We start from the raw sequence: 27,998 nt of genomic DNA on the forward strand, positions 1-27,998 counted from the left end.
GGGCCAGCAGGGAAGTCCTATGTCACACTTTTAACGGCTGTGCCCTGCCCCCCTTCCCTCCAGTCTCAATAGAACAAAAGCAGCTGCAGGTATGAGGATGACTGCTGTCATGAAACAAAACAGAAAACAGCAAGCGTTGATGGGGACGTGGAGAAACTGGAGCTCCTGCGCATTGTTGACAGGAGCGTGAAGAGTACAGCCATTGTGCAAAACTGTATGGAGGTTTCTCAAAACCTTAAAAATAGAATTACCACACAACCCAGCAATTCCACCCAAAAGAACTGAAAGCAGGGTCTCGAAGAAATACTTGTGCACCCATGTTCACGGCAGTATTGTTCACAGTAGGGAACACAAGGAAGCAATCCAAGCGCTTGGAATTACCTAAATGTGTTATAGCCCCACAGTGGCATATTATTCAGCCTTTAAAAGGAAGGAAGGGGTTCCCCAGTGGTGCGCTGCATAAGAATTCACCTGCCAATGTAGCAAACACGAATTCGATCCACGGTCCAGGAAGATTCCACGTTAGATTCCAGCAGCTAAGCCCCCGTGCGCCACAACTGCTGAGCCTGTGTGCCCCACAGCCTGTTCTCCACAACAAGAGAAGCCACAGCAATGAGAACCCCGAGCACCATAATGAAGAGTCGTCCCCACTCACTGCAACCAAAGAAAGCCTGCGCAAAGCAAGGAAGACCCTGCACAGCCAAGAATTTAAAAATTAATTAAAAAGAAGCTATGTCTAGGGACTCACCTGGCAGTCCAGTGGTTAAGACTCCACGCTTCTCCTGCAGAGGGAGTGGGTTCCATCCCTGGTCAGGGAACTATTAATAAGATCCTGCATGCTGCAAAGTGTGGCAAAAAAATTTTTTTTAATAGTAATAATAGATACATAAAAAGAAAGGAAATTCTGACACATTACAACTTGGATGAACCTTGAGGACATCCTGCTAAGTGAAATAAACCAATCACAAAAAGATAAGTACTGTATAATTCTTATAAGCACTTATACCAAGTACTTAGATTAGTCAAAATCATAGAGACAGAAAGTAGAACAATGGTTTCCAGGAGCTGAGGGGAGGTGAACAGGAGAGTTAATAGGTATAGAGCTTCAGATTCACAAGAGTTGTGGGGGTGGGACTTCCCCGGTGGTCCAGTGGTTAGGACTCCAGGCTGCCACTGGAGGGGGTAGTTCAAACCCTGGTCAGGGAACTAAGATCCTGCATACTGTACAGAACAGCCAAAAAGTAGGGGGGAAGTGGGCGGGAAAAAAAAAAAAAAAAGAGTTGTGGGGATAGATGATATAATGGTTTCAGAGCAATATAAATGTATTTAATACCACTGATCTGCATGATTAAAAAATAGCTAAGATGGTAAATTTTTGTCAAGTGTATTTTAACTCAATTTTTTTAAAATGGCACGAGTCTGAACAAAGTCCAGGAGATAGTGAAGGACAGGGAAGCCTGGCATGCTGCAGTCCGCGGGGACACAACTGAGGACTGAACAACAGCGGCAAAGCAGCTAGACAGGAATGGGCACGACTGTATACATGTAATTTACAAGGGTTGACATCATCATTCATATGATTTTATGTTTCAAGGAACAATCTTTTGTTTTCAACTGCTTAAAAAATATCAAAACTAGATTTCCTCGGTGCTCCAGTGGTTAAGACTCAGAGCTTCCGTTGCAGAGAGCTCAACGATTTGATTCCTGGTGAGGGAACTACAATGGAACAATGCCCCAGGCTATGCCCTACAACCAAAAACAAAAAAGAAAAACAGAAAAAAGTATCAAAACCATTCTGAGCCTGAGGGCTGTGCAGAGAAGAGGAGCGGATGTTCTCCCCATCCCCCCTCCATCCCCAACCCTGCCACTCCCCACTCTGAGCCGGGTTGTGGTTTGGGGACTCAGGTCCAGTTCACCTCTTGCTTTCCTGCACATCTCACGTCTGACTGGGAACAGACTAGGCCGTACAGAAAGCTGCGTCGATGAACACACGTGCGCACGAATATGGCAAGAGCATGCTCCTGCTTTGCAGCCAGCCAGACCAGCAGGCAAATCCTGGTGGTGCCTTCTCTTCTTTCCTGAGCAGCCTCAGGAAAACCGCTTAACCTGTCTGGACCTCTGCGTTTTCAACTGCAGATGATCCAGCATGCTGCTGTGCAGGACACGCCTCCACTTCTAGGACCTCCCTAGTCCTCCCAGCTTCTGCCCCTGGGAAACCTGGGAGCTCTATAGGAGGGGGCTCCCTCTCTACACTGGCTCACTCCTCACTGCCACCGGGCCAGTGCCTGAGACTGTGCCCCACCACACACTCTCTCATCCTGGCCTCAATATATTCCAACCGTAGAGATATCCCAGGCCCCACACACATTTCTGTTTTCCTGCCATAGCCTAGTGCCAAGGAAAAGAAAAAAAATTCCCACTGGTGGGGAGCAGGGAGGGAAGATGGTGGTGGTGTGCAGGGGAGTGTGAAATGCAGCCCCAAGGGTCCTGGTCTTAATGGGGGTTCTGGGAAGGCTGGATGAGGGAGGGGGACACCCCACCCTGCACCCTGTTTCTCTCCTGGGCTCAGCCGCTCTGAGTCACCACTCTGGCAGTTGCTGGCCGGGAGCCAGGGCTGGGTGGGATGTGAGGGCGGCAGGCAGGCGGGCGGGAGGCCTACTTTAGCTTCTGGTTTCTTCACACCCACGAGGGCCCTTGGGTCTCAGAACACACACCCGGGCAACACCCAGTAAATCTGGACGCCAGGTCAGGGCTCCCCATGCCTTCTGGCTCCTGGGGTGTGTCTGGGCCATCGCCCACCTCTGGGAACCAGGAAGGAAGAAAAGCTGGCCTGTCTCCACCCACCAGGACCTGGGGAACCGGCACCCCATGGCCTAGGATGACAGTCCCACTGAATCTCTCCCCAAGATGCCAGAATCTACCAATCACCTCCATCCTCAGAACTCTATACCTGTTTGGGGGGAAAGACACACACACACACACACACACACACACGCACACACACACACAGTGATACTTTGCAGGCAGGCACCTATGAAAAGAGTCAAAAGTGCGTGGTGAGCCTGCCTTCCACCCCACACCAACAGGAAGCCGCATCTGGGGACATTATTTGTTGCCATGACTGTAGGAAGTGGCTCTAGTACCCAGTATAGGCAGATAGGATTGGGGCGGGGGGTCGGGGGGAGCCTGAAGAAAGAGAACCAGATTTCCTTGACAAACGTGAAGTCATTTTTAGCTTAAGCCATTTGGGGATTTTAGCCTGGCCATAAGACTTGCCCTTGAACAGGTCTCAGTAATCAGTGATCTCAAGGGAAGTGAGGGAATGTAAGAACCCAGGAAAAGCAGTCAGGAAACAATTGTTCAGCCCTAAAACAGTCCTAGTTCCTCCTGAACAATCTGATACAGGTCTGAGTTCTGCAGGAACTAAGCCCCCCTCCCCCAAGGTGAAGGACAGAATGATTTTGTTGACCCTCCTGACTTGAACCAACTAAAGCTTGGACTCTATTTTGTTTAGTCCCTCATTCCTGTCCGACTCTTTGTCACCCCATGGATTGTGTGTAGCTCAACAGGCTCCTCTGTCCATGGGGTTTTCAGGCAAGAATACTGGAGTGGGGTGCCATTTCCTTCTCCAGAGACTTTCCCCACCCTGGGATCGAACCCAAGTCTCCTGCATTAGCAGGCAGGTCCTTTAAAGCTGAGCCACCTGGGAAGCTTTGGCCCAATTCTATGCTATATTCTCCTCTGCTCAAGCCAGCTCCTGAATATGCATGTATCCTTAGCTTAAAACTTCCCCGATTTTGCTGGTCTTGGAGACATGGCTTTGGGAAAGCTCGCTGGTGTTCTTCAGTTCAGTTCAGTCGCTCAGTCGTGTCTGACTCTTTGTGACCCCATGAACCTCAGCATGCCAGGCCTCCCTATCCATCACCAACTCTCAGAGTTTACCCAAACTCATGTCCATTGAGTCAGTGATGCCATCCAACCATCTCATCCTCTGTTGTCCCCTTCTCCTCCTGCCCTCAATCTTTCCCAGCATCAAGGTCTTTTCAAATGAGTCAGCTGTTCGCATGAGGTGGCCAAAGTATTGGAGTTTCAGCTTCAACATCAGTCCTTCCAATGAACACCCAGGACTGACCTCCTTTTGGATGGACTGGTTGGATCTCCTTGCAGGCCAAGAGACTCTCAAGAGTCTTCTCCAACACCACAGGTAAAAAGCCTGGTGTTCTTACTTGCTGCCAAGTATTAAGTCGCTCCTCCCCGATCTTTGACTTGGTTGTGTCTTTCTTTTTTCTAAATATTTATTTGTTTGGTTGCGTCAGGTCTTAGGACCCCTGTTGCACATGTGAGGTCTTTCATTGCTGCGTACACTTCTCTACTTGCAGCTTCTCTCTAGCTGTGGTCCATGGGCTCCAGAGCGGGGCGGGGGGGGGGGGGGGGGGGGGGGTTGTTATTGGTTGTGACTCAGACTTAGTTGTCCTGCGGTATGTGGGATCTTATTCCCCCCTCAGAGGTGGAACCTGAGTCTCCTGCATTGGAAGGCGGATTCTTAACCACTGGACCACCAGGGAAATTCCTTGGTGGTCTCTGGCTTGATGCCCGACCAAGAAGTGAACCCAGTTTTCAGGTAACACTCGTGGATGGAAGCCAGGACTGCAACTCAGCATTCTAAGACGCACCAGGCAGCGCCCGATTGTTCCCAACAGGGAACAATCCAGCCTCAAAAGTCAAGAGTCAAGAAACTGGCACTTTTTTGCTATCTAGTAAAGACTACGTATTAGCAGGCAAGCTATCCAAACGCACTATGCCTCGGTTTCCACAATGTGAAATGAGGATAAGGCAAGAAATCTTTGTGATGACGACTCCAGAGGTGAAGTGCCTAAACTAGGAAGCAACAGCTGCTATGATGATTGTCATTCTTAAGACCTACAGATCTGGGCTTTTCCTGGTGGTTCAGTGGTTAAGAATTCACCTTGCAATGCAGGGGACTCAGGTTCGATCCCTGGTCAGGGCACTAAGACCCCACATACATCGGGGCAACTAAGCCTGTGCACAACTAAAGAGAAGACCGCAGGCCACCACTGGAGACACCTGAGCACTGCAGCGAGCAATCCCACACGCTGCAGTGACGGTCTCCCACGATGCACGGACGATCTCCCACGCTGCAGCCAAGACCCAACGCAGCCAAACACTTTTTTTTTAAAAAAGGCAAATGACTATTTAAAAAAAAAGAAACCTTAGTCTCCAAGTCTCTCATTGATCCGAGTTCAAATCTGAAATTTGTATAAGTGCTATCACTGCCCGTCTCAGAGTCATGGGAGGAGAGACAGATGCGCTGCTGGGGCACACAGCCTCAGTGAATGTGGGGGACACAGGGGACCGAGTGACTCTCGCTGAGCTCAGAAGTGTCTGAGCCTAGAAGGGACATCAGGGAACAAAAGACCACCTGGCTTCTGGGTACAACAGATGCCATGGCAACGGGGCAGGATGGGCTCTGCTCCAACAGGAGAGAAGGTTTGGGGGAAGAACCGTGCTGGCCTTGAGCACAGAGCAGGGAGCATGCCTGAGAACCCGGCCTATCTGATGGGTGGCTGGCAGGAGGGTGGGTCTCACTGAGGATCTTTCCCCAGCTTTCTAGAACGTATTGTTAGCTGCAAGGAGGAAAATGCACAAAGAACAGGGATACTAGGGTAATTCAGGACAATCAGAGGGAACCTGGGCCATTCAGAGGGTGGGCAGAAACTTTCCCAGAGCCGTGTGTGTGTGAGTGTGAGAGTGTGTGTGTGTGTAACCTGCTGGGCCCAGACTCAATCTCAACTCAGGGTGTTGAAAAGACCCATCCTGCCCGCCAGTCCACCAGGTCTGACCGGAAACCCAGGTCAAGCTTGGGACATGTGGCCCTGTGGGTGCACCCTGGCTCCAGCCTCCCAGCCTCCAGGGACAGGGCTGGCTTTAGTCACAGTATAACCACTGGGAGATTGGGCAACAAGTATGCCCCACCCACAGATGTCCGGAGAGTCGTGAGAACCGGGATAAGGGAGAGTGGCCGGGGACACAGAAGAATGCTCAGGCTGAAGACAAACGCATTAGTGCCTGCTGCCTGCAGAGTCCCCAGGGGCCCCCTCTTGCACACTCCGTCCTCCGTGGCCCCATCTCCCAAGCAGCAGCCCTAAGATGCACAGTAGAGCAAGGGAGGGGAAGTACCCCTCCCCTGGTGAAAAGGAAGGCTTTGGAGATTTTGGGGTGAGCCCCATCTCACAATCTCAGTTTCTCCCTCAGAGGGACTTTCCTGGTAGTCCAGTGGTTAGGGCTCCATGCTTCCACTGCAGGAGGCATAGATTCCTTCCCTGGTCAGGGAACTAGGATCCTGCAAACCCCCCAAAAAAGAAAAAGAACTGGTTTCATCCCCTCCCTTCTCGCCAAACAACAGGCGAGCACTTCTAAAATCCAAATATCTGTTTATAAGGTGATGTCCATGGGGCTTCCCTGGTAGCTCAGAAAGTAAAAGAATCTGCCTGCAATGCAGATCCAGGTTTGATCCCAGGGTCAGGAAGATCCCCTGGAGGAGAAAATGGCAACCCACTCCAGTATTCTTGCCTGGAAAATTTCATGGACAGAAGAGCCTGGTGGGCTATAGTCCATGGGATCCTAGCAAAGAGCCAGACACGACTAAGCGACTAACACTTCATAAAGGGGAGCCAGAAGGCAGCAGGGGATTATCTGAAGGTGGAAGCTGCACACAGCCTGGGGGTGGGTCGGTGGGGGGGAGAGCTCCACCCCCTGCCCCACGTTGAGCTTCCGAGAGGAGCGTCAGCCGGCAGGGTCCCGGCAGTGGGTAATTGCAGGCTTGTTTTGGCCTTCCCGGTGGCCTGAAGCCAGAACAAGGTTCATTCCGGAAGGGCGGGCCACAGCAGGGGCGGGGGCGGGGGCGGGGGGCGGGGGCGGGGGGGGGGCGGGGCGCGGGGTAGTGGTGGTGGGGAAGGTAGGAGGGGAAGGGGAGGAGGGAAGGGAGCTCAGATAGAAGCTGGTTGGGGCGGGGGGGGGGGGGGGGGGCGTGCTGCGGGGCTGGAGAGACGAGATACTGGGGCCAAGGGCCAGTCTCCTGTGTCCTGTGGCCTCCAACACGCACCTAACAGGGCTGGCAGCCTCTGATGGCCCTCCCTGTCCGCCCTCACCCTCAGGTCTAAACGCTGAAGCGGTGAGCCATTTCCTGTCCCAGACACCAGCAAGGGGCCCCACCCCCAGCCCGAAGCAGCCTTTCTAGTCTAACAGTGGTTTGGATTTGCTCAGTTAGTAATAATCATCAAAAACGTGAAACAACAACAAACACCCAAACTCAAACCCAGGGAATTCCCTGGTGGCCCAGTGAGTAGAGCTGCATGCTTCCATTGCAGGGAGCATGGGTTCGATGCCTGAACCCAGGTCAGGGAATTAAGATTCTCTAAGCTGCAAAGCACAACAAAACAACAACAACACACACACACAAAAACCACCCAAATACAACTTCATCCTCATCAAACCCCTGGGCCAAACATGCACAAATTGGCCCCCAGGGATATCTTCACCAAAAGAAGCAGGAGAAAAGATGGTACAGAATTACCCAGCAAGTGGGTGTGAAAAAGCTGAAGAAGGAAGCTGGTGGGTGAAGCCAGTGGGCGGCAAGCACAGGCCAGGAGAGGAAACACTGCCTGGTGGTGGGCGAGACCTGGACAGCGGATCTCACCGCCCTGAGCTCTCTTCCTTATCTGTGAACCAGAGATAAGTTGCTGGGTATATACAAGAAAAGTCCACCTAACCATCCACTCCGTCCTCCACCCCCAAATCTAGGAGAGAAAGAATAATGGGCTTTGTATTACTAGACATGTTTGCTTGGTGGCTCAACTCCCTCATCCATAAAATGGGGTTAGTGAAAGTGCCGACTTTAATTCTGACCCAAGTTTGGGGTAGGGTTTTGTGGTTGTTCAAGTGCATCCAACTCTGTGACCTAAGGACTGTAGCACACCAGACTTCCCTGTCCTTCACTATCTCCTGGAGTTTGTCCAAACTCTTGTCCATTGAATCAGTGATGCCATCCAACCATCTCATCCTGTCGGACCCTTCTCCTCCCACCAATCTTTCCCAGCATCAGTCTTTTCCAGTGAGTCGGCTCTTCACATCAGGTGGCCAAAGTATTGAAGCTTCAGCATCAGTCCTTCCAACAAATATTCAGGTGGCACAATTTAGCTAAGTGAATATGTATACCCAGCAAAGCACCTGGCTGGCAGTTAAGTATCAGTATACACTGTCTCTTCATAGAACAGGGCATGTTATCTGGTCTTTAACCGGAAGCCCCTGGGGTTGGATGCAGAGTCTCCGGGGGCTCTTCAGAGGCTCACAGAATCATCTGAGAATGCATCTCAGGTTAGCTCTGTAAACACGGTGGACTTTGCATGAAGCCTCAATGAACACAATGGCTAATTCCCCAACATATCTTCCCAGGGCTCCTAAGAAGAGCAGTGTTTCCAAGACCCTCAGCTCAGCTCACTGCCACTCTGGCCCCTCAGGACCACCTGGTGCTCTGGTCCAATGCTTGGGAGAAATCCTAAACTGAAGGAAACCGAGGCCCAGCCCACCTCGGGAATGGCTCAGGGGCTGCAGCCTCCAGCTCACCTAGTGAGGCAGTTAGAACCATGGTTGGCAAATACAGCTGCACTTCGGGATCACCTGGGTCCCCCGCCGGGCTAAGTCCAGCCCCAGAGCTCTCGGGATTTCTAACCATGCCCCATCCCCTGGGGGTACAACCCCCAGCCGCAGAGGGGAAAAGAAAGGCCCAAAGTGACTCCACTGAGGAGGGCAAGGTCTGCATTCGCCTCACCACTTCCTGAAACTTTCACAAACAAGACGAGGAACAAGAGAAAATGCAGTGCATTTGCTGACTTTGTCAATCCCCTTGCCCTGCTCCCCCCTTGCAGCCGGATCCCCAGGGAAGGGTTTAACAGGAAGCGCCTGGCGTCCGCGAGCCACAGAAGACCATTGTTCTCCAGCTGGTCCCCTCCCTCTTGTCCAGGAAGACCCTCCAGGGAGCCCCTTCAAAAAGGCCAGGCGCAGTGTCTCCAGACTGCAGGCCAGCCTGTCGAGAGAGCAAGCACCGGAAAAGGAAACCCGCCGGGCGCGGGCTGGGGCACAGCTGTCACCGCAGAGTCTTGGGGGGTTTCCGAGGAAGGGGGGGCTCAGGCTTACCCGCCCCCCGGGGGGGGGGCAACCCTCCCCCACAGCCCCCATCTGGAAGGCAGACGGCTTTGATCTCAAGCTTTTAGGTACAACTTAAGCTCCTGTCTCCCTCCACCCATTTCCCCCACCCCCAGTATCTCTGTGTTAGAAAGTTTCACACCCCACCCCTTCTCTGATTTCAGATCTCTCTTCCAGGCACTAGGCTAGGACTTTTTCTGATTAGCAGATTTGGATGGGGGGCCAGGGAGGGGGGAAGGTTCTGCTTTGGCGGGGCAGTCTGGATTTGGGGGTACAGAAGGAGGCAGAGAGCTGTGAGCAATTCCGTAGGAGACCCTGGGGGGCATGCAGGGTGAGGGCGAGCAGCTGACAACCAGATGTGGGTGGACAGGTTGAGGGGGAAATTAAATGGTGCCAGTCAGGTGGTGGGCAGAGAAGACAGGACCCCAGGGGGCCCCCCGGGAGCTGCCTAGGTATAGAAGGGAGGGTGGCGAGACTGTGAAGGCTGAGATAGCTTCTCAACTGTGAGTCAACAATGTGCTGGGGAGGGGATGCTGACCTGAAGCCAGTGGGGCCCGGAGGCTGGAAGGGAGAAAGAAAAGCACAGAGAGGGGAGGCGGAATGGAGGCCCAGGGGGAATTTCTGCTGGGAGAGACTGCAAGAAAGGGGCAGGCCGAGAGCTGGTACTGGGCCTGGACGTGCAAGTGGAGGGCCTTAGTCCCTAGGCTGAACTCTCCAGAACACAAATTTCGGGAGACCTTCCCCCAACACAGGTGGGCCGAACACCCCTCTAGGCTGAGCCTCAAAGCAAACAGATATGAAATGACCTAGGGAGAGTAACCCCGGACACGGATGGGAAAGGCCTGGGCCCCCCTGAACACAGGTGTGTGGATCTGAACTCCACTAGACATTACTGGTGGGGTGGGTGTGTGTCCTGGCTTCCCCTGGTCACCGGTGTGGGAGTCTGGGCTCCTCTAGGCAAACATGGCGGGGGGGAGGGTTTCAGTAGCCCGTAGGCCAAGGGCGAGTAGCTTGAGCCTCAAACTCTGGCAATCCCCATCCCCCTTCAGCTTTCGGTGCCATTTACCTGATTCCGAGCCGACCCCCAGCCCCAGGAGCCCTCAGCACGGCCTCCGCCTTCCCGCTCGGCTCCTAAGCCCCGCCCCTATATCCGCGGGGCGCTGGGATAAGGGGATGGCTCAGCGCCGACCTTGTGGGCGGAATCAGGGAGGGACGAGCTTGGGGGAGGGGCGGAACCGCCTGAGCCACCGACCGACACCGGGAGTTTAGGAAGCAGCCGGGTGCAGCGCGGAGGGGCGGGGCCCAGAGAGAAATAGAGAGTGCTTAATTTGCATGCCCCGCCCATGTACGTGATCGACACCCGGATAACCCCGCCCCCTGCCTTGGCTAAACCACTCACCCCGAGGACCCCGCCTAGGACTCAAAGTTCCAAGTGCCCGCCCGGAACCGCTGGCAATCTGGTCAAGGTCTGAGTCTTAACCGCCTGGGGCGGCTGGACCTCGCCCGTGCTCCAGGAACCGGCTAAACCGGTCTGGGAGCCGCTTCTGGGCTGGTCTTGACCTGTGGACAGGCCCCTTCCCAGCTCAGCGGAGTCCAGGGCTGAGGCTTGTGTTCCTTGGGTCCCACACAGTGGAGGAAGTAGAGGTGGGTGGGGGTGATAGCGAATCTCTAAGTGGGGGGAGGGGCACCACTAGAGCTATCCCCTACTTGCTCTCCCTCAGGGCAATCCTCTCTGGACGTTAGCTTCCCAGTGTGTGAAAAGTGGGCATTAAACGGACCGGCCTTAAAGCAAAGTAGGAAATGCATCATTCACTCACAAAAACCACTTAGCAAGCGCCTACTGGGTTCACCTCTGCCCTCATGGAGACCGCAAGCTAGGAGACAAAACCAAAAGCAAATGTAACATTGAAACTGTGATAAGTACTACGACCACCATCACCAATACGACTACAAAGTGGCTCGTGATCAGGATGGAAATTAACATAGGGGTCTTAGACCAAAATGGAGGGCAGAAGGAGAAATTCGGTGATTATTTGCCCTTGGGCTAAAATGAGTTAACTAGGTGAACAAGGAGGAGAAGCTGGCCTGGTGGCTTAGTGGGTAAAGAATCTGCCTGCAATGCAGGAGACCTGGGTTCGATGGCTGGGCGGGGCAGTTCTGGAGAAGGAGATGGCAAGCCACTCCAGTATTGCCTGGAGAATCCCATGGACAGAGGAGCCCGGTGGGCAGGCTACAGTCCACAGGGTTGCAAAGAGTCAGACACAACTGAGTAACTAAACCACCATAGGGAAGAGAAAAGAATCTTAGGCGATAACAGCATATACAAAGGTCCTGTGGCTGGGAAGATTGTGGAAACACAAGAAACAAAAATAGGTCAGTGTAGCCAGAGAATGACGCGAGATTAGCCAGGGATGGGCAGAAATCGAGAAGCATCTTTCAGTCTAGGAGTTTTGTCCTTCTTCAAGAAGCAGAATTTCCCTAATTCTGGGACAGGGGGCAAAGTGATTCAATGTTATTTAAATAACTTAAGGAATCCCTCAGGGTCTCTCCCTTTTCAGCTTGTCTAAGGACCTGCGTGCATGCTCAGTCGTGTCAGACTCTTTGCAACCCCATGGACTGTAGCCCGTGAGGCTCTTCTGTCCATGGAATTTTCCAGGCAAGAATACTGGAGTGGGTTGCCATTTCCTTCTCCAGCGGATATTCCTGATCCAGAGATCAAACCTCACATCTCTTACATCGCCTGCATTGACAGGCAGATTCTTACCACTGCCACCTGCCAAGGAGTACTCTAGGATAGTCTTCCTTTGGCAACAATGTCTTTAACCTTCTTAATCTTCCTTTGTAACAAAGAAAGCTGTCTGGAACCTCAAACTAGCTGTTTCAGCAGGGTCTTGTGATATTGTTTCATTTTCATTGTGACTTTTTAAACTGTTACCTTCCAGGCATCATATTGTTGTTTAGTTGTGTCAATTATAAATTGGCACTTTCCATGGGTGCTTGCCATCTACCTCTATAAGGATTAAATTGTGAACTACTGCAGCTGCTGACCTCCAACACCCCCTGAAGGAGTTTAGGGTGGAGAGCAGAAATAAGGCATTCTGTGCTGGGGGTTGTGGTGGGGGCTGGCAGGACAGGTCTTCAGACAGTTCGATATTCTCAGGAGCTGATTTTCTGAGCCTAACTCTTGAATCTCCCCATATCGAGAAAAGCACTAAAATGCTTCATGGTGATGACTAGTGGAAACTTCAGAAGACCAGGAAAAATCTACAAAAAAATTTTGCTTGATTGCATGTACTCCCCCTTTACCAAAATCATACCCATACTGTCCCTTTCCCCTACATCTTCGGAATTGTTTCTCAGAGCTATCTGAGATGCTGTCTCCTGGACTACAGTTCTCATTTTGCCCCAAATAAAACTTAACTTGAAACTCTCATGTTTTGCTTTCTTTTTTTTTAAAGTCGACAGTTCTTAACTCATGTCTGACTCTAGTGAGTGATTAACAAGTGAGTTAAAAGTTAGAAAAATACATATTACTTAAATAACAATACATTTGTTAAGCAGATGTGACAAAAATCCTGACCCTGAAATTTGGGAAATTCAATTATAAGGGCCATGGGAAGCCAGTGAGTAATGGGATAATAAGTATTAAGCCCTTAGCACCCCAGACAACCATATTGACTCATTCAGGCCTGGGCTAGGCATTTGTGGAAGTGACATTTGAATGGGGGCATGGATGCTAAACCTAACCTAAACATAAGGAGATGAGCAGTGCTTTGAGGAAGGCTGAGCAGGATGCAGGAGCAGAGTAGCACAGTGGGGTGTTATTGTTATTTTGGATCAAGTAGCCAAAGAAGGCTTCCCCAAAGAGTTGACATTTCAGCAGAAACCTAAAGAAAGTGAGGATGGACTTGTGCATATCTGGGAGAAGAGCATTGTAGGCATAAGGAACAGCAAGTGCAAAGGCCCTGGGGCTGGAATACACCTGTCCTGTTCTCCAAGCAGAAAGGATGTCAGTGTACCTGAAGCAGAGGAAAGCTGGGGGAGTCATATGATCCAGTTTGCATTTTATAAGATCAGTGCAGCTGCTGCATAAAATAGATTGTGGGGGTCAAGGGCAGGGTGGAAGCCACTGCCCGATCCCAAGTGAGAGGTGGGATCCCAGCTCAAGCAGGGTGGGAGCCATGAGGTCGGGAAAAGCTTAGAATGAGTGGGATGGGAAGTCTAGTTGACAGCACCTGATGGAAGGAGAAAAAGGAAGTCAAGAAAGATTCCTCCTCAGTTGAACTGCTGGCAGTAACAGCAAGAATCCTCTTTAGTTCCTGTTAGGTTTGGAATACCTTAGACCCTCAAGGGGAGACAGAGAGAGAGGGTTTGGCCAGACAAGTCTGGAGGCTGGGGAGGGGAAGTCCAGGGTGGAAAGTGACATTTGGGATTCAGTATAGAGGTGGGCTTCCCTGGTGGCTCAGACAGTAAAGAATCCGCCTGCAATGTAGGAGACCCAGGTTCAACCCCTAGATGGGTCAGGAAAATCCCCTGGAGAAGGGAATGGTAACCCATTCCAGTATTCTTGCCTGGAGAATTCCCTGGACAGAGGAGCCTGGTGGGCTACAGTCCATGGGATTACAGTCAAACACGACTGAGCGACTAACACACAGACACACAGACACACACAGAGTTGGCAGTTAGGGCCTGAAGACTGAATAAGCCTGAGGCTTCCCTGGTGGTTCAGTGGCTAAAGAGTCCAGCTTCCAGTGCAGGGGGCCAGGGTTCCACCTAGGTCAGGAAACTAGATCCCACATACCACAATTAAGACCCAGAACAACCAAATGAATGAATATTTTTTAACAAGAAAAAAGACTGAAGGAGCCTATCTAAGGTTGACTATAAATAAAGACCAGTGCAGGGCCTGAGGCAGGAACTGTTGGTGAGGTGGGGAGTAAACCAGGACTGTGAGTGTGGGGGCTAGGAGGAAGAAAGAATTAACCCTGTCAGACCTTTAGTGTTCACATTGGCAGAGGGAGCCATTCCTCCAGCTCCCTGGGCTAAGCACAGCGTCTGTACCCACTCTCCCATACATCATACTTGTATTGCTGCACGTGCTTTTAATTTTTTTCTCAAAACAAACTTTTTATTGAAGCATAGTTGATTTACCATGTTACGTTAGTTCAGGTGTACAGCAAAATAATGCAGATATACAGATAAATACTATTTTTCAAATTCTTTTCCATTATAGGTTATTACAGATATTGAATATAGTTTCCTGTGCTATACAGTAGGTCCTTGTTGTTTCTCTATTTTATATATAGTAGTATCTGCCGTATATGCTTTTATTTATTTTTTAAATTTATTTTACGTGTTTATCTGGCTGCGTCCGATCTTGGCTGTGGCATGCCGGATCCTCATTGCTTCACGCGTGATCTTTCGTTGTGGCACTTGGCCTCTCTAGTTGTGGCTTTCGGGCTTAGTTGCTCTGGGGCATGTGGGATCTTAGTTCCCCAACAAGGGATGGAACCCATGTCCCCAGTGTTGCAAGGCAGATTCTTAACCACTGGACCATCAAGGAAGTCCTTGTATGTGCTTTTATTTTAAAATTTTATGATGGGTCTTACTTGAGGAATGCAGGCTTCTGTCTCGTTGAAGAGTGCAAGCTCAGTTGGTCTGAGGCATGTGGGATACTAGTTCTCCGGCCAGCGATTGAACCCATGTCCCCTGCATTGGAAGACAGACTCTCAACCACAGGACCACCAGGGAAGTCCCCTTGTATGTGCTTTGAAATGAACTGTTGCCATTCCAGCCTCTAACAATAATAAAGTATTAACAATAAATAATTATAATTAGCCTCTAACAATAATAAATCATAAAGCGGCATACTTGGCATGCCAGGCACTTTACTAAGCACTTTATGTATACTATCTCACTTAACTGTCATAATAAACCCAAGAGATAGGGACTATTATTGTCCATTATTTACAGTCAGGGAAACTGAGGCCCAGAGAGATTAAGTGACTTGCCCAAAGCTGCACAGCAAGTACAACTGGTCATCTGGCCCTGGGATCTGTCCTCACCCTGCAACTTCCACACCAGGGCTCTGTCACTCACCATGTCAGTTCTGAGTTATCTTCACCCCACCCCCCACTCCCCAGGAGATCTCTCAGGCTGAGGCCTTTCATCCTCTAGGGAGGGAGAAGTGGACAGTCCACATTCTGCCAGACCAGTCCAGTAGGATGGGCATGTAGGTTGCTTTTTTAATTTGTGCCCACTTTGGACAACACTGTAGCGAACACTCTTCTGGAGCCTCTTTCTGCAGGTCTGAGGTTCCCTGGGGTATCCGCTGGTGATACTTTTAGTTTTCACAGCTGTGGTCCAATCGATCACTGCCAGAGGCTTTGTCCCAATAACCCAAGGCCATGTAATGGCCTGGACACCAAAGTCGATTGTTGTGACAAAATTTTCAATTTTGTCTATTCTTATGGGGCATGAATACACATTCCTTACAGGGAGGCCTGGCCAGCTGCAGTCCTTGAGGTTGAAAGGAATCAGACAGGACTAGGTGACTGAACAACAATTCTTATGGTGAAAGAGGGCTTCCCAGGTGGTTCAGTGGGGAGAATCCTCCTGCCAAGGAAAAGACCAGCAGATCCCTGGGTGGGGAAGACCCCTTGGAGGAAATGGTAATCCACTCTGGTATTCTTGCCTGGGAAATCCCATGGACAGAGGAGCCTGGAGGGTTACAGTCCATGGGGTCGAAAAGACACGACTTACAGTCTAAACTCATTGGAAAAGACTCTGATGCTGGGAGGGATTGGGGACAGGAGGAGAAGGGGACGACAGAGGATGAGATGACTGGATGGCATCACTGACTCGATGGACGTTGAGTCTGAGTGAACTCCGGGAGTTGGTGATGGACAGGGAGGCCTGGCGTGCTGCGATTCATGGGGTCGCAAAGAGTCGAACACGACTGAGCGACTGAACTGAACAGTCTAAACAACAATAAATGGGTGAAATGGGGTCTTAGGAAGGGGAACGTATTAAGGGGATGTATGTGTGTAGGGGGGTGTTCGTCCTATCTCCCACGGCATCGTCTCCAGCCCTCAGCCCCCGCGACCGGGCGCCGGAAACCCCTAAGCGGCCCGGGCGGGGGCGGGGGTCGGCCTAGCAGCTTCCCGCGGAAGGAAGCACCAGGCGGTTCCTGCGACAGGATGCGCGGCGATGCCCCCTCCCCAGTCGCCGGGGACTTCCCGGGCCGGGCCAGGTTCGCGAGGGAGTTGCTCCCACGAGGACGCACTGAGCTACCGCCAGTAGTGTGGGGTTCCAGTCTCCCCCGCTACATCCCTTTGGGGAGTTGTGGGTCGGTTCCCCCGAGTGGGCGGCAACTGAAGTCTCATTTCCCGGGAGGGAAGGCTGCGGAGGAGGCGAGGTTCCCTTGGGGTGAAGGGTGGGAGGTGGGGTTAGGAGGGAGGAGGCTGATGGACACAGGGAAGGGGGGTGCGGTGGGTGAACGAGCCTGGAGGGGAGCCAGGGGCGGGCGTTCTGGGGCAGGGCCGCCCCTCCACCTCGCCCTCCTCCTCCTCCCCTCCGACCTCGGGGTCAGGTCCCCCGGGTCTCAGGAAGCCCGCAGTGGCGGGGCCGGCCGTCTGGAGGCGGGGCGGGAGCTTTCCCGGCGCCTGCCCCCGCCTTCACTCCCCGCACCTGCGGCTCCTTTGTCCTCCCCACAGCCCCCGCCCCCACCCCCTGGGGCAACCCCGACTGTCACTCTCCTGAACTGGCGTTGGGGAAATTGTCAGGGTTTTCTCTCGGGGTGGCGAACCTGGGGATGGGGTGGGGCCAAAGTCAACGAGTGCTCCCGCGGGTATTTCTAAACCCACAGTCTCGAAGGGAAGTTGCTGGGGCCCATTCCGCGTATGAGGAAACTGAGGCTGGAAGCTCAGGTCCTTGCCTGAACCACACAGTTACGCTGCCCGAGACTGGAACTGGGCGTAAAGGGCGCTCCAAAGCTCACCAGTCCAGCCCCACCCCAATCCTGGGAACCCTGCCGATTCAGTTAATCAAGTGGGGGGAGGGTAGCTATCCTTCCATTCTCCAAAGGAGGCCTGATACCCAAGTCGGCTAGGGTCACTGTACCCAGCAGTATCCCCCAAACATCTGAACTCGGAAAGCCTTCTCACCCAGAGTTGTAGGGAGGGGGTGTGTGTCCAAGATCCCGCCAAACGTGCGACGTTTAAGAAAAGGTCGGAGCGCCAGGCGCCCAGCACGAAAGCGCTCTGGCAAAGAAAAGGGGTCGGCCCCTTCCCGCCCACTCTGCCCACGTGGTAGCGGTCAGACCGGTTTCTGGGGCCCCAGCAAGCCGCCGCCAGCTCTTGACCCTTTAACCCTGCCCCTCCCCCACCAGGGAAGAAAACCAGACAGGCTGCACAGACTTTGTATACAATTGGTCTTTATTTTCCTATCTGGCGATTCTAGCAAAAAGGCCAGATAGAGGGAGTTACCAGAATCCACCAGTAAAGGCAAACAGAAACCCAAAATGCCCTGGCGAGAGAGAATCTCCCGCCTCCCCCAAACTGGCCAGTCTCGCCCGCCACTGATCCCAGCTCAGCCCTACAGCGCTACCCCCATTTTTGTGATTCAGACCAGGAACGTCCGGGTTGATCGTTTCTGTGGGTCAAGCTTGAGACGGTGAACAATATTCCCACCTCTAACGCACCACATGAGAAAAAATTTTAAAATGAAATTAGATCAGCCCTCTACCTCCGGAGGCGTAGGGGCTTCGGGCAATAACCCGCAGAAAGGCGCAGTGACTCAGGCCGCCCTCCTCCCATTCCCCAGGGCGGTCCACACCCCAGGTCCTCCTCCCGGCCCCCACCCACGCACGGCAGCAGGAAGCTCCCCACGTCTGCCCCATGACGCAACGATGACCGCTTGCACAAGTATGTCACTGGAGGGGGAAGGGGAGTGCCTGGAATTCTCTGAAGTTAGAAACGCAAACACCGACGATTGAAAAACCTTATTGAAAGGGCAGCATAGCCCCCAGTTTAAAAAAAAAAGTCCGACCCTGAGGAGTTTCAAGAACCAAGCCTCCCTTCTCCCAGTTCCAGGAGTCGGTGAGGTTCACCTCCCAGTCCGTTAAAACAGCACCGATGGGAACAGCAGGTCTGGGGGGAAGGCGCCCGCGCCTCCGGCTCGGGCTCCTCGGCGTCGCCGCTCCACACAGGTAGCGACGGCTCCCCGGGGGCAGAGTCCCTCTCGGGGCCTCTGGGCAGCCCGGGCGACTGCTCCTCTCCACGGCTTTCGCGAGCGCTCCCCCGGGGGTGGGCCTCGCCTCGGGTCTGCGTACTCTGGCCGACGGTTCGGCGCTCTGGGCTCCGGTAGCGCCGCCCTGGAACCCTCAGAAGGCCACCACGGCCCGCACCAGGACGTTGAGCATGTTGTCGGCCGGGCGGCAAGCCGGCTTCGCCTCGCACGCCGGGGACGCCGTCGGAGGGCTGGCAACAGGACTGCAGTTCAGGAGGCCGGAGAAGCGCCTCTGCAGGACGCGCGCCAGGTTGGGGAAGGCGCCCTCCGCTTGCGCCGGAGCGGGCTGCAGGCGATCAAGGACCTCCGAAGACGCCCCTTCCTCCTCCTCCTCTTCTTCTAAGCGGGCTTTCTTGCTCGGGACCAGAGCGGCGTCCGCACCATCGCTAAGGCTGCTGCTCCGCCGCTTGCGGCTGATTTTGGCGGGGAGCTGGACACAGCGGGCAGGGCTCTCCTTGGCTCTCGGTGCCTCCTGGGTGTCCATGGGTTCCGGAGAGGGCTGCTCGCCGTTGCCGGTCGCTGCCTTGGCTGCGGCTTCCGCTTCCCGAGGAGGGTGCAGGCGAGGATCAGGGGAGCGGACAGCCGGCAAGGGCACCTCGGGTTCCTGGGCTTCCACCTTGGCCGAGAGGTAGAGCTCCCGGGCGCTGCGCATGACCAGCGACAGCTGCAGGCTCCGGTGCAGCCGCAAGCCACCGCGCTGCATGCGTGAATGGTACATCTTCCACACCGACAGGGTCATGATCCGTTGCGCCTCCTTCTGCACTTCCATAGCTGCTCGAGGGCGAGGGCGGCAGGGACTCCCGGCTGGGAACGGCAGGTGGCAGGTGCACTTCGGACAACGCGCTCGTTCACGCCACTCTCAGCAGGACAAGCCACGCGGAGACACTGCCAGGACGCTCTGCCCGGGCGCCCGCCACCCGGGCCCTTTTGTACCAGGAGTGAAGTCACCGAGACGCCCCGCCCAATCAGAGAGCCGCATCCGGGCTTTCCGCGACGCCTCGCCGAGAGACTCCTTAAAGCGACAGAGTGGGATTTACTGAGAGAAAAGGGACCCGAACTCCTGTGAGGAGAAGCGTCCCCCAGTCCAAGCTGAACTCTCGGGGTGGTCTGCTTTTTCCGGGCCCCTCACTGAACCCGCGCGCAGGCCGCGGGGGGCGGGGGGCGAGGGCCGTGGGTGGTGCTCAGGGCCCACCCACCGGTTGTGTCTGGAGACCCCAGCGGGTCCTAGGCTGCACCTTCGCACCTGAGAAAACTTGAGTTCCAAACGGTAGATCCCCGGTGGAAACTGTCTACCATCCACCAGGAGCCTAATTAACGTGTTTTTAAAAAATCAACAATGGTGCTAACAATTATTAAGCACTTGCTAAGTGCCAGGCGCTAAAGGCTTTCCTATCATAAACATCTCATTGATCTCTCTCTTCCACTCGTAGAGTAGTTGTATCTTACTTCTTTAGGCGAGTGACTCGTCCAATATTTGCTAAACGAATACTTGAGCCACTGCGGTGAAAGGGGACCAGTGGAGTCTCCAGCACTCTTGTCTTGCCAGCCTCCGCCCACCCTCCTCACTCCCCTTGTTTGGAGGCGGTAAGAAGGCGGGACACACCGCCTGGGTCTAGGGCAAAGTTGTCCACTTCACGGGAGGTGGATGTCTGCAGACAAGAGCGCAGCCTAAGCTACAGTCTCTGTGCTCCGCATCCAACATCCCTCTCAGTTTCCCTCCTCGCGAAATCCACCGTGGGCGTCCATGCCCTAAGGCGGAGGACCCGGCAGCAACACAGGACGAGTGAACACGTGGCTGTGGCCCCCTAAACGACGCAGCCGAGCTCCGCCTCTGCTCCCGGGGAGGCGGAGTTGGATTAGGACTTGGAAACAGAGATAGAGCAGATAGATAGAAAACATCAGCCCCACCTTCTGCTACGCACTAAGATTGCAAGAAATATTATTTCCAGTTCCTGAAAAACCGCGAAATTGTTCGAACAGCTCCCTTCATTCGTAGTGCGGGCTCTTTAAGGGCAAGCTCCCCCGCCCCCTCCACACCGGTGCGCGAACCTTCCCGCCACTCTATCAGCCATACTTCCACAACTAAATTTGGAAGTAGTGACGTAGGGCAAGCTCGAGCCGCTTCCGGATGCCCTTATAAAGACAAGGGCCGGGATCGCTGTACGTGACCGTAGCCGGCCTCTTCCGGATGAGCGGGGGTGGTGCCTTAGCCTCCCTGCACGCCCCACACCCCGCAGCCCCCCCGCCCCGCTCTCCCTCTACCGGCAGCTAGAGCTGGCTGGAGCCCCCGGTTTCCGGAGCCGCGTCCAGCGAGGTCGGCGCAGAGTAAGAGGAAAGTTTCGCTTCCTTCCCTCCGGAGGCCAGAAAGGTGTGGCACCTTTCCGGGAAAGCCCCCTGCCGGTGGGCTCACTTTGAAGCCATCTCCCAGAGACCTACACAAAGACCTTGCCAACACAAGCAGCTACTCCCTAAGGACCTAAGGGTCACTACATTCCTGTCCTCGCCACCCCTCCTATGGAAACTCCCAGACCCCTTTTCATGTATTTCGGCACCTCCACCAAACACTGATCTCATGCACCTTTGGAGCATGCTCAGATCCTCCACACCCAACCCCGGCACAGGGAAACTCAGCAAGAATTCTCTCGCCTAGAAAACTCCCCAAACTATCTCCATTCAGCGATCCTTCCACATATTATGGCAACCTACTGAGGACGCCCCCATTTTTTGTCCCTTCCCTCCACGAAACTTCACAACGACATCTCCAGCTTAGATGCTCTCCCTGACGCACAACAGGGGCAACCCTCCAGGGACTTCTTCAGACGTCCGCTCCAGAAATCCGGACCCTACACAGGGGACAACTGCTTCCCTCCTATAAAAAACTGATTTTCCCGGCGACCCCACACAGAAGGGCTGTGTCACATAGGCGGCAATCCTATGAGTCCCTCGCCAGACTTTCCCGGCCCTGCCTCACACGCAGAGGACTTCCCCGCAGATCATTCTCAGAGCCACCACCACACCCGTTCCGGCGACCCCAAGGGTCACACCGAGAAAGACCTCACCACCCCCACCCCCACTCCCCGAAGCTTCTCTAGGGCCCCTGCTCAGGGCCAACCCGCCCCAGGGCAATCTCGAGGCTTCCCTCCTCTGCAGGAAAAAAGAGGAGGGGAAGAGTCTCCGCAGAACCTCACAGAGAATGCCCGCACTTCGCCTGCCCCAAAACCTGCCACTCCGACCCTGGCCTGGGACCATCTCGCATCTCCTAGGACAGGGTCTGGGTGCAGGCTCAAGGAGTCCATAACGATGGCCCACAAATGAATGAGCCCCTTCCCCAGCCATCATCTCGCCTGTTTTGAAGGAGACATTATGTACATTGCTCGGAAGGGAAAAGTGAGGTTGCGCAGCAAAAATCCGAGGGGCTGGGTCTCGAACCGATGGATTCGGAGCTCTTGGGTCGAACCCAGCCAGATAGAACTGGGACACTGCTGGGGACCGGGAGCGAAGGGGCGGTCCGTGCAGACAGGAAACCGTCTCTGCCCACAAGCAAGATGACAGAAGAGAGAGCGGATGTTTCCGCACTTCGGGCCGAGGGCCACTCTTTCTCCCCTGGCGGCCCCGCTCTCGATGGTGGCACGGGCCACGTGACGGGGGGCGGGGTGACGGCGCGTCCCGCACCTCTTGGAGGGAATTAGCTTCCAAAGCCGAGAAGGGAGGGGATTCGGCCTCGGGCGGGTGGGGGGCGTGACATGTCTCTCGAAGATCCTTTTTTTGTAGTCCGAGGGTGAGTGACAGCGATGCGGGAGGACACGGGGTATTGTGTCCCCTTGTCAACCAGTGCCCGCGTGCCAGCCGGTGCATGTCAGGCATTCTGGGCACCGCCGTCGGGATCGCCCCGTGGCCATGTGGGAGGGGTCCGCAGGGGTATATGAGGGTCTCCTGAGCTCCCAACCTGTTTGGGGGCGTAATGGTGGGCCGAAGGACCGCCTGCTCCCCACCCCGCCAGCCGCGCCCGCTGTGCCCCTGCCCGCAGCGAGGTGCAGAAGGCGGTGAACACGGCCCGCGGGCTGTACCAGCGGTGGTGCGAGCTCCTGCAGGAGAGCGCGGTGGTCGGACGCGAGGAGCTGGACTGGACGACCAACGAGCTGCGGAACGGCCTGCGCAGCATCGAGTGGGACCTCGAAGACCTGGAGGAAACCATTGATATCCTGGGGGGTGGGGTGGCAGGGGAGAGTCCATTGCAGGGGCAGGGGGCGCTGAGAGCCAGCACTTGGAGGAGGCTGCACACCTAGGAGGTGTTGAGGACTTTGAGGCATAGGAGGGCGCACGTTCTGTTGGGCTCTGGCCTTGACTCTTGACTCGCCGCATACGCATAGTGGAAGCCAACCCCGGCAAGTTCAAGCTCCCAGCCGGAGACCTGCAGGAAAGAAAGGTGTTTGTGCAGAGGATGCGGGAATCAGTGCAGGTGAAGAGTGTTTCCGATGGGGTGAGGAGGGTTAGGGCGTCTTTTACTCTCTGATGCTGTCCTTATCTGTAGGAAATGAAGGACCATATGGTCAGCCCGGCAGCCGTAGCCTTCATGGAGAGGAATAACAGGGAGGTAAGGCGTTCCAACCTAGTGCCCTCACACCCTGTGTCTCAGTGTGGTCCTCTGAGTGCAAGCCTGGCCCCTCCGTGCATTCGCCTGTCTCCTGGGGACCCGTGTGTCTGTCCCTCCGCGTCGGTCCTCATCTTCGTGCCCAGTGGTGTCCATGCTGTCCACCTGCCTGCTCTTTCTGGATGAGCACAACTGATTTCTCTCTGTGTGTATAATCCTTCTGCCATCTCCTGTGGGTCTATACAGGTCTTCTGTGTGTATGGCAGCCTGTCTCCTTTTCTTGCTCTCTGTGTTATTATTTCCAGGATATGTGTTTACCTTTTTTTTCTCCTTTTTTTGGGCTGTGCCCAGCAGCACATGGGATCTTAGTTTGCCCAACCAACCAGGGGTCGAACCCTTGCCCCTGTGGCCCCTTCATTGGGAGCTTGGAGGTGGACTGGACCTCCAGGAAACCACTGGACCACCAGGAAAATCCCTGTGCTTTTTTTTTTTTTAATCTGTGTAGGCACTTGACCTCTCTGAACCTTGGAGGTGGACTGGACCTCCAGGGAACCACTGGACCACCAGGAAGATCCCTGTGCTTTTTTTTTTTTTTTAATCTGTGTAGGTACTTGACCTCTCTGAACCTGGCCCCTGAGTGGATCTCTGTCGGCCTTGGGTAGATCCACTATTTCCCTTTAGTGTGTGCACCCACTCCTGCCTTTTCTGTGCATTCTCTCTGCTGCCTCTGTGTGCACCTTTCCCTCTGTGTTGAGTGTTCCTTCTTTGCATGTTGTGTAACAGCAGCCTCACTCAATATGCCTACATGGGATCTGGAAGGGTGAGGGGCTGAAGCCTGCAGCAGCTTGGGGTCCTATGACAGGATCCATGTACCTTCCAGGTGTGCTGTTTTGGGGATTAATGTTCCAATTCTTTGTATTTATTTGTTTGGCTGCATCAGGCCTTAGTTCCCCCACTGCATGTGGGATATTTTTTAAATTAATTTTTGACTGTGCTGTGTCTTTGCCACTGCACAGGGTTTTCTCTAGTTGCAGTGACTACTCTCTGGTTGTGATGGGGCCAAACCTTGAGGGCTTCAGTAGTTGCAACATGTGGGCTCAGTAGCGAAGTTCAAGGGCTCTAGAGCACAGGCCCAGTAGTTGTGGCACATGGGCTTGCTTGCTCCGTGGCATGTGGGAATCTTCCCAGACCAGGGATTGAACTCATGTCTCCTGCATTGGCAGGCGGATTCTCTACCACGGAGCCATCAAGGAAGCTCTGACATGTGGGATTTTAGTTCTCCAACCAGGGATTGAACCCATGCCCCCGAATTGGAAGGCAGATTCTTAACCATTAGACCACCAGGGAAGCCCCTTAAGTTCAGATTCTTAAATACCTGTGTTTATAGGTTTATAAGCATGCCAGGATTAATTTATTAAATTAAAACAGGGTTTATAACCCTCCCCATTTTACAGATGAGGAAACTGAGGTACAGGAAAGTCAAGTGGTATGGTCTTGGGGTCACCTTGCTAGTAAATGATGGCCCTGAGGACCCAGGCCATTCTACTCCTGAGACTGCCTTCCTGAGTAGGCACCATCTAGATTTACCACAAACCTTGTCAGTCTCTGCCGGGAGTGGGCGACCCTCCCTGAGCCTGCTGTATGGGTCCCTACAGATGCTGACAGGCAAGCCGGCCACCCTGAAGTCCTCCAGCGTCTTGCTGGACGCCAGTGTGGTCTCAACCACCTCTTGCTACATTGAAGAGCAGCAGGCCACACAGCAGGTGCGTGCAGGCGGCTGGCAGCCCCAGGCTGGAGGAGACTGTGGACAGCTCAGGGCTCCCTGCCAACCTCGGTTCCCACCCCTCCACCCTGCAGCTGATCCTGGACCAGCAGGATCAACAGCTGGAAATGGTGTCTGGGAGCATCTCAGTTCTGAAACACATGTCCGGCCGAGTTGGGGAGGAGCTGGACGAGCAGGGCATGTGAGACTGGGACCCCAGGGGTGGGCCAGGAGCCCATGGCCGGCTGCTCTGGTGTGCACAGAGCCTCCAGGGGCTGATGCCTTCCTGGTCTTGGCAGTATGCTGGACGCCTTTGCTCAGGAGATGGACCACACCCAGTCCCGGATGGATGGGGTCCTTAGGAAGATGGCCAAAATATCCCACATGACCAGTGGTGAGTCCCCTGGGGTGGGGGAGTTGGGGGGGTGCTGCCTCCCCTCTGTGAACTCTGACCCTCTTGCCCCCAGACCGCCGACAGTGGTGTGCCATTGCGGTGCTGCTGGGAGTGCTTCTCCTGGTCCTCGTCCTCTTCTTCTCTCTCTGATCCCAGTCCTCCCCAGGGGGTGGCCCCTCCAGCTGCAGGGAGCTGGCAGGGCCCTGCCCCCTGGGAGGACAGGGAGGTCATGCCGGGGGAACTGTCCCAAGGCTCTCATCTAGAGAGGACCCTCAGGGCCCTGGGCTGGAGCCCCTACCACCAGTCTGGTCTTAAGTGCACTTAGTGGGTGGTGGAGGAGGGGGACCTCAGAAACACCCCTCCCCATCTCTACTCCCCAAAGCCATTGCTTTGCCCCTGTGCCTTCTACATGTGCCAACTTGGAAATAAAATCCTACCTTTATTATATGTTTGTATCATATGATATGGTGATCTGAACTGGTGGCTGCCCCTGAATGGGAACTCCTATTCTAAGACGCCTGCTTGCACACCCTGGGGCCAACTGTGCATGCGTGCCCATTTGTGTTAGGGATTTCAACGGTCGACATTCAGTGCAGAAAAGACTATTCTGGTGTATTTCTCAGATTTCACGATGGATTATTTTATTACCATCAAAAAAATCCAACCACTGATTTTTCCTTGAGTTTTTGAACTTCAGCCTAAACATCTTTTGCTTGTTCCGTGTCTCCAGTAGGTGAATCCCTTAGCTGGGGAGCTAAGCTGTGACTTCTGAGGGACCTCTCAGTACCACGGGGCTCCTGTGTACACCAGGTCACTTCCATCCTTTTGTGATGCATTATTCTAATAAGGTGTGAGTGTGTGCTCAGTCGTGTCTGACTTTTTGTGACCCCATGGACTGTAGCCCTTCAGGCTCCTCTGTCCGTGGGATTTCCCAGGCAAGAATACTGGAGTGCATCGCCATTTCATTCTCCAGGGGATCTTCCAGACCCAGGGGTCAAACCTGTGTCTCCTGCATTGCAGGCGGATTCTTTACTGCTACCTGGGAAGCCCACTACAAGGGGGCATTTGTAGATTTAAGGACTTTGTTGTAGAGCCTACCTGAGTCAGGAATGATCCCTATAAGCTGGGCAAACTTGTAAGTGAATCTTCACTTACTGTCGTAGATGTTTCCATCCTGAGCATTATGTCATCTGACAGAACCACCCTTGTATGTTTGATACTTTGTTAAGTGTTGTGTGTTACAAGGCTGTCTGTCATCCCATTCAGCCCCAAAGGCTGATTTGTCAAGAAGAACCAAATATGTACATTCTTTTTTTTTTTTGGCTGTGCCAAGCAGCTGCAGGATCTTAGTTCCCCGACTAGAGACTGAATCCAGGCCCCCTCCAGTGGAAGTGCAGAATCTTAACCACTGGACCACCGGGAAAGCAGGGAAGTCCCCCTCTCTTTTTTTTTTTCTTAATATATGCATTTTATTGAAGTATAGTTGACTTGTTTTTCCCTTTTTGATAGTTGTTTGTAGTGCAAAACCACCACCGCTGATGTTACGGCTCAGGTTGTCTCGATCCATTCTCTGCTTGGTTCTCAATCTTCCTGGGCTTAAAAGATGTGCTTCTGGGGGTCTGACACCACCTTGCTGGGACTGCTTACATGTTCAGACAGGGCTTTCTGTTCCTTAAGGTGACTTTGGACCAGAGTCACCTCAGGATTTTTGTTGGTGACGCTGTTGGCTCCCCCAAACCCTGCTTTCTGTTGGCTGAAGCTAGGCTTCAGGACTCCAGAGGGGGCTGGCCTTACTGAAACATGCCCAGGTGATCCTGTGAATTGTCACCCTCAGTGATCTTCCCTATGGAAGTCTCATGGGGTGGTCGGACCTGGACTGGGCGGAGATGAAACCTGGCTACCTCCCCAGCATGGGTATCTTGATTTGACCGGTTCTCTTAGGATCAGTCAAGTTCTCCCACACTGCTTGAGACATCTCTGAATCCACGGGCCCCTAAGGTATGTTTTGTCTTTTGTTTCAGTTGATAGAATTTTCTTCTGTTCATATCCTCAGGATATGAAGATTTATATCCTCTTTAAAGCCATCCTGACTTATACATACATACATATATATATTTTTTTTTTTTTTTCCTTCCTGCACCATGCAGCATGTGGGATCTTAGTTCCCTTCAATCAGGGATCACCGAGCCTATGCCCCTCTGCACTGGGAGCAGTCTTCCCTTCTGGACACCAGGGAAGCCCCCCATGTTCCTCTGAATGCACTGGTTCAGGATGGGGTGAGGGGTGTGGATGCAGGTTCAGGACTTGTCTGGGGCTGGGGGTGTCAAATACCATGGGAGGGCAACAGGTGAGGGTGTCAGTAATCAGCTGATGGAGCTGTTGCCCTTCCAGCTTTGGAGGGGATCCTAGGGGACCCCAGAGCAGGATTTAGGGCTTACGCCTGTGAGGCAACAACCTGGGGTAACCTATTGGCTGCCTGAATCTGAAGTGTTTCCCCATTTAAAAAATGGGGTTCCCCCTCAAGCTGATTGGAGGAAATGGCACCCCACTCCAGTATTCCTGCCTTGGATGGAGGAGCCTGGAGGGTTACAGTCCATGGGGTTTCAGAGTTGGACACAACCGAGCAACTAAACTCAAGTGACAGTAAGGCACGTTTGGCATGGCTATCCTGAGGGCCCCCACCCCCACTGTGTCAGTGTGACCCCCTGGCGTAGGGAGTGTGGAAGGAGGGTGGCTCTGGC

The 27,998-nt window shown here is 53.7% G+C and overlaps 2 protein-coding genes across 30 annotated transcripts in view; one reads left to right on the forward strand and one right to left on the reverse strand.

Annotated features, from left to right (window-relative positions):
- The window catches only part of IER2 (immediate early response 2), a 36,266-nt gene extending 16,856 nt beyond the window's left edge, over positions 1–19,410 (reverse strand). For 12 of the 24 annotated variants that reach the window (XM_060415399.1, XM_060415412.1, XM_060415411.1 and 9 more), the window contains exons 1-2: positions 17,388–19,410; positions 749–839 (exon numbers count right to left, since the gene is read on the reverse strand). In XM_060415399.1, coding sequence (XP_060271382.1) covers positions 18,605–19,279 — 675 coding nt within the window. In that variant the 5' untranslated portion in view covers positions 19,280–19,410 and the 3' untranslated portion in view covers positions 749–839; positions 17,388–18,604. Of the gene's footprint in view, positions 1–471; positions 583–748; positions 840–10,288; positions 10,363–17,387 lie in introns of those variants that run through there. The other 12 variants (XR_009600605.1, XR_009600607.1, XR_009600609.1 and 9 more) reach the window with 3 other exon arrangements.
- Positions 19,411–22,165: 2,755 nt separating this feature from the next.
- Positions 22,166–27,993, forward strand: STX10 (syntaxin 10). 6 transcript variants are annotated; one of them, XM_027969527.2, is made up of 8 exons: positions 22,166–22,288; positions 22,538–22,707; positions 22,875–22,969; positions 23,042–23,104; positions 24,757–24,864; positions 24,959–25,065; positions 25,163–25,257; positions 25,331–25,704. In XM_027969527.2, exons 1-8 carry the CDS (start codon positions 22,254–22,256, stop codon positions 25,405–25,407), a joined length of 750 nt encoding a protein of 249 aa, XP_027825328.1. In that variant the 5' UTR covers positions 22,166–22,253; the 3' UTR covers positions 25,408–25,704. The 6 variants fall into 6 exon arrangements, with proteins under 6 accessions (XP_027825328.1, XP_042105780.1, XP_042105779.1 ...); XM_042249846.2 differs by lacking the exon at positions 25,331–25,704 and adding an exon at positions 25,988–27,993 and having other exon boundaries at positions 22,166–22,707; positions 22,864–22,969; XM_042249845.1 differs by having other exon boundaries at positions 22,166–22,707; positions 22,864–22,969.
- Positions 27,994–27,998: the final 5 nt, after the last annotated feature.

Source organism: Ovis aries, chromosome 5 (assembly GCF_016772045.2).
Source record: "Ovis aries strain OAR_USU_Benz2616 breed Rambouillet chromosome 5, ARS-UI_Ramb_v3.0, whole genome shotgun sequence".
NCBI classification, from domain to species: domain Eukaryota; kingdom Metazoa; phylum Chordata; class Mammalia; order Artiodactyla; family Bovidae; genus Ovis; species Ovis aries.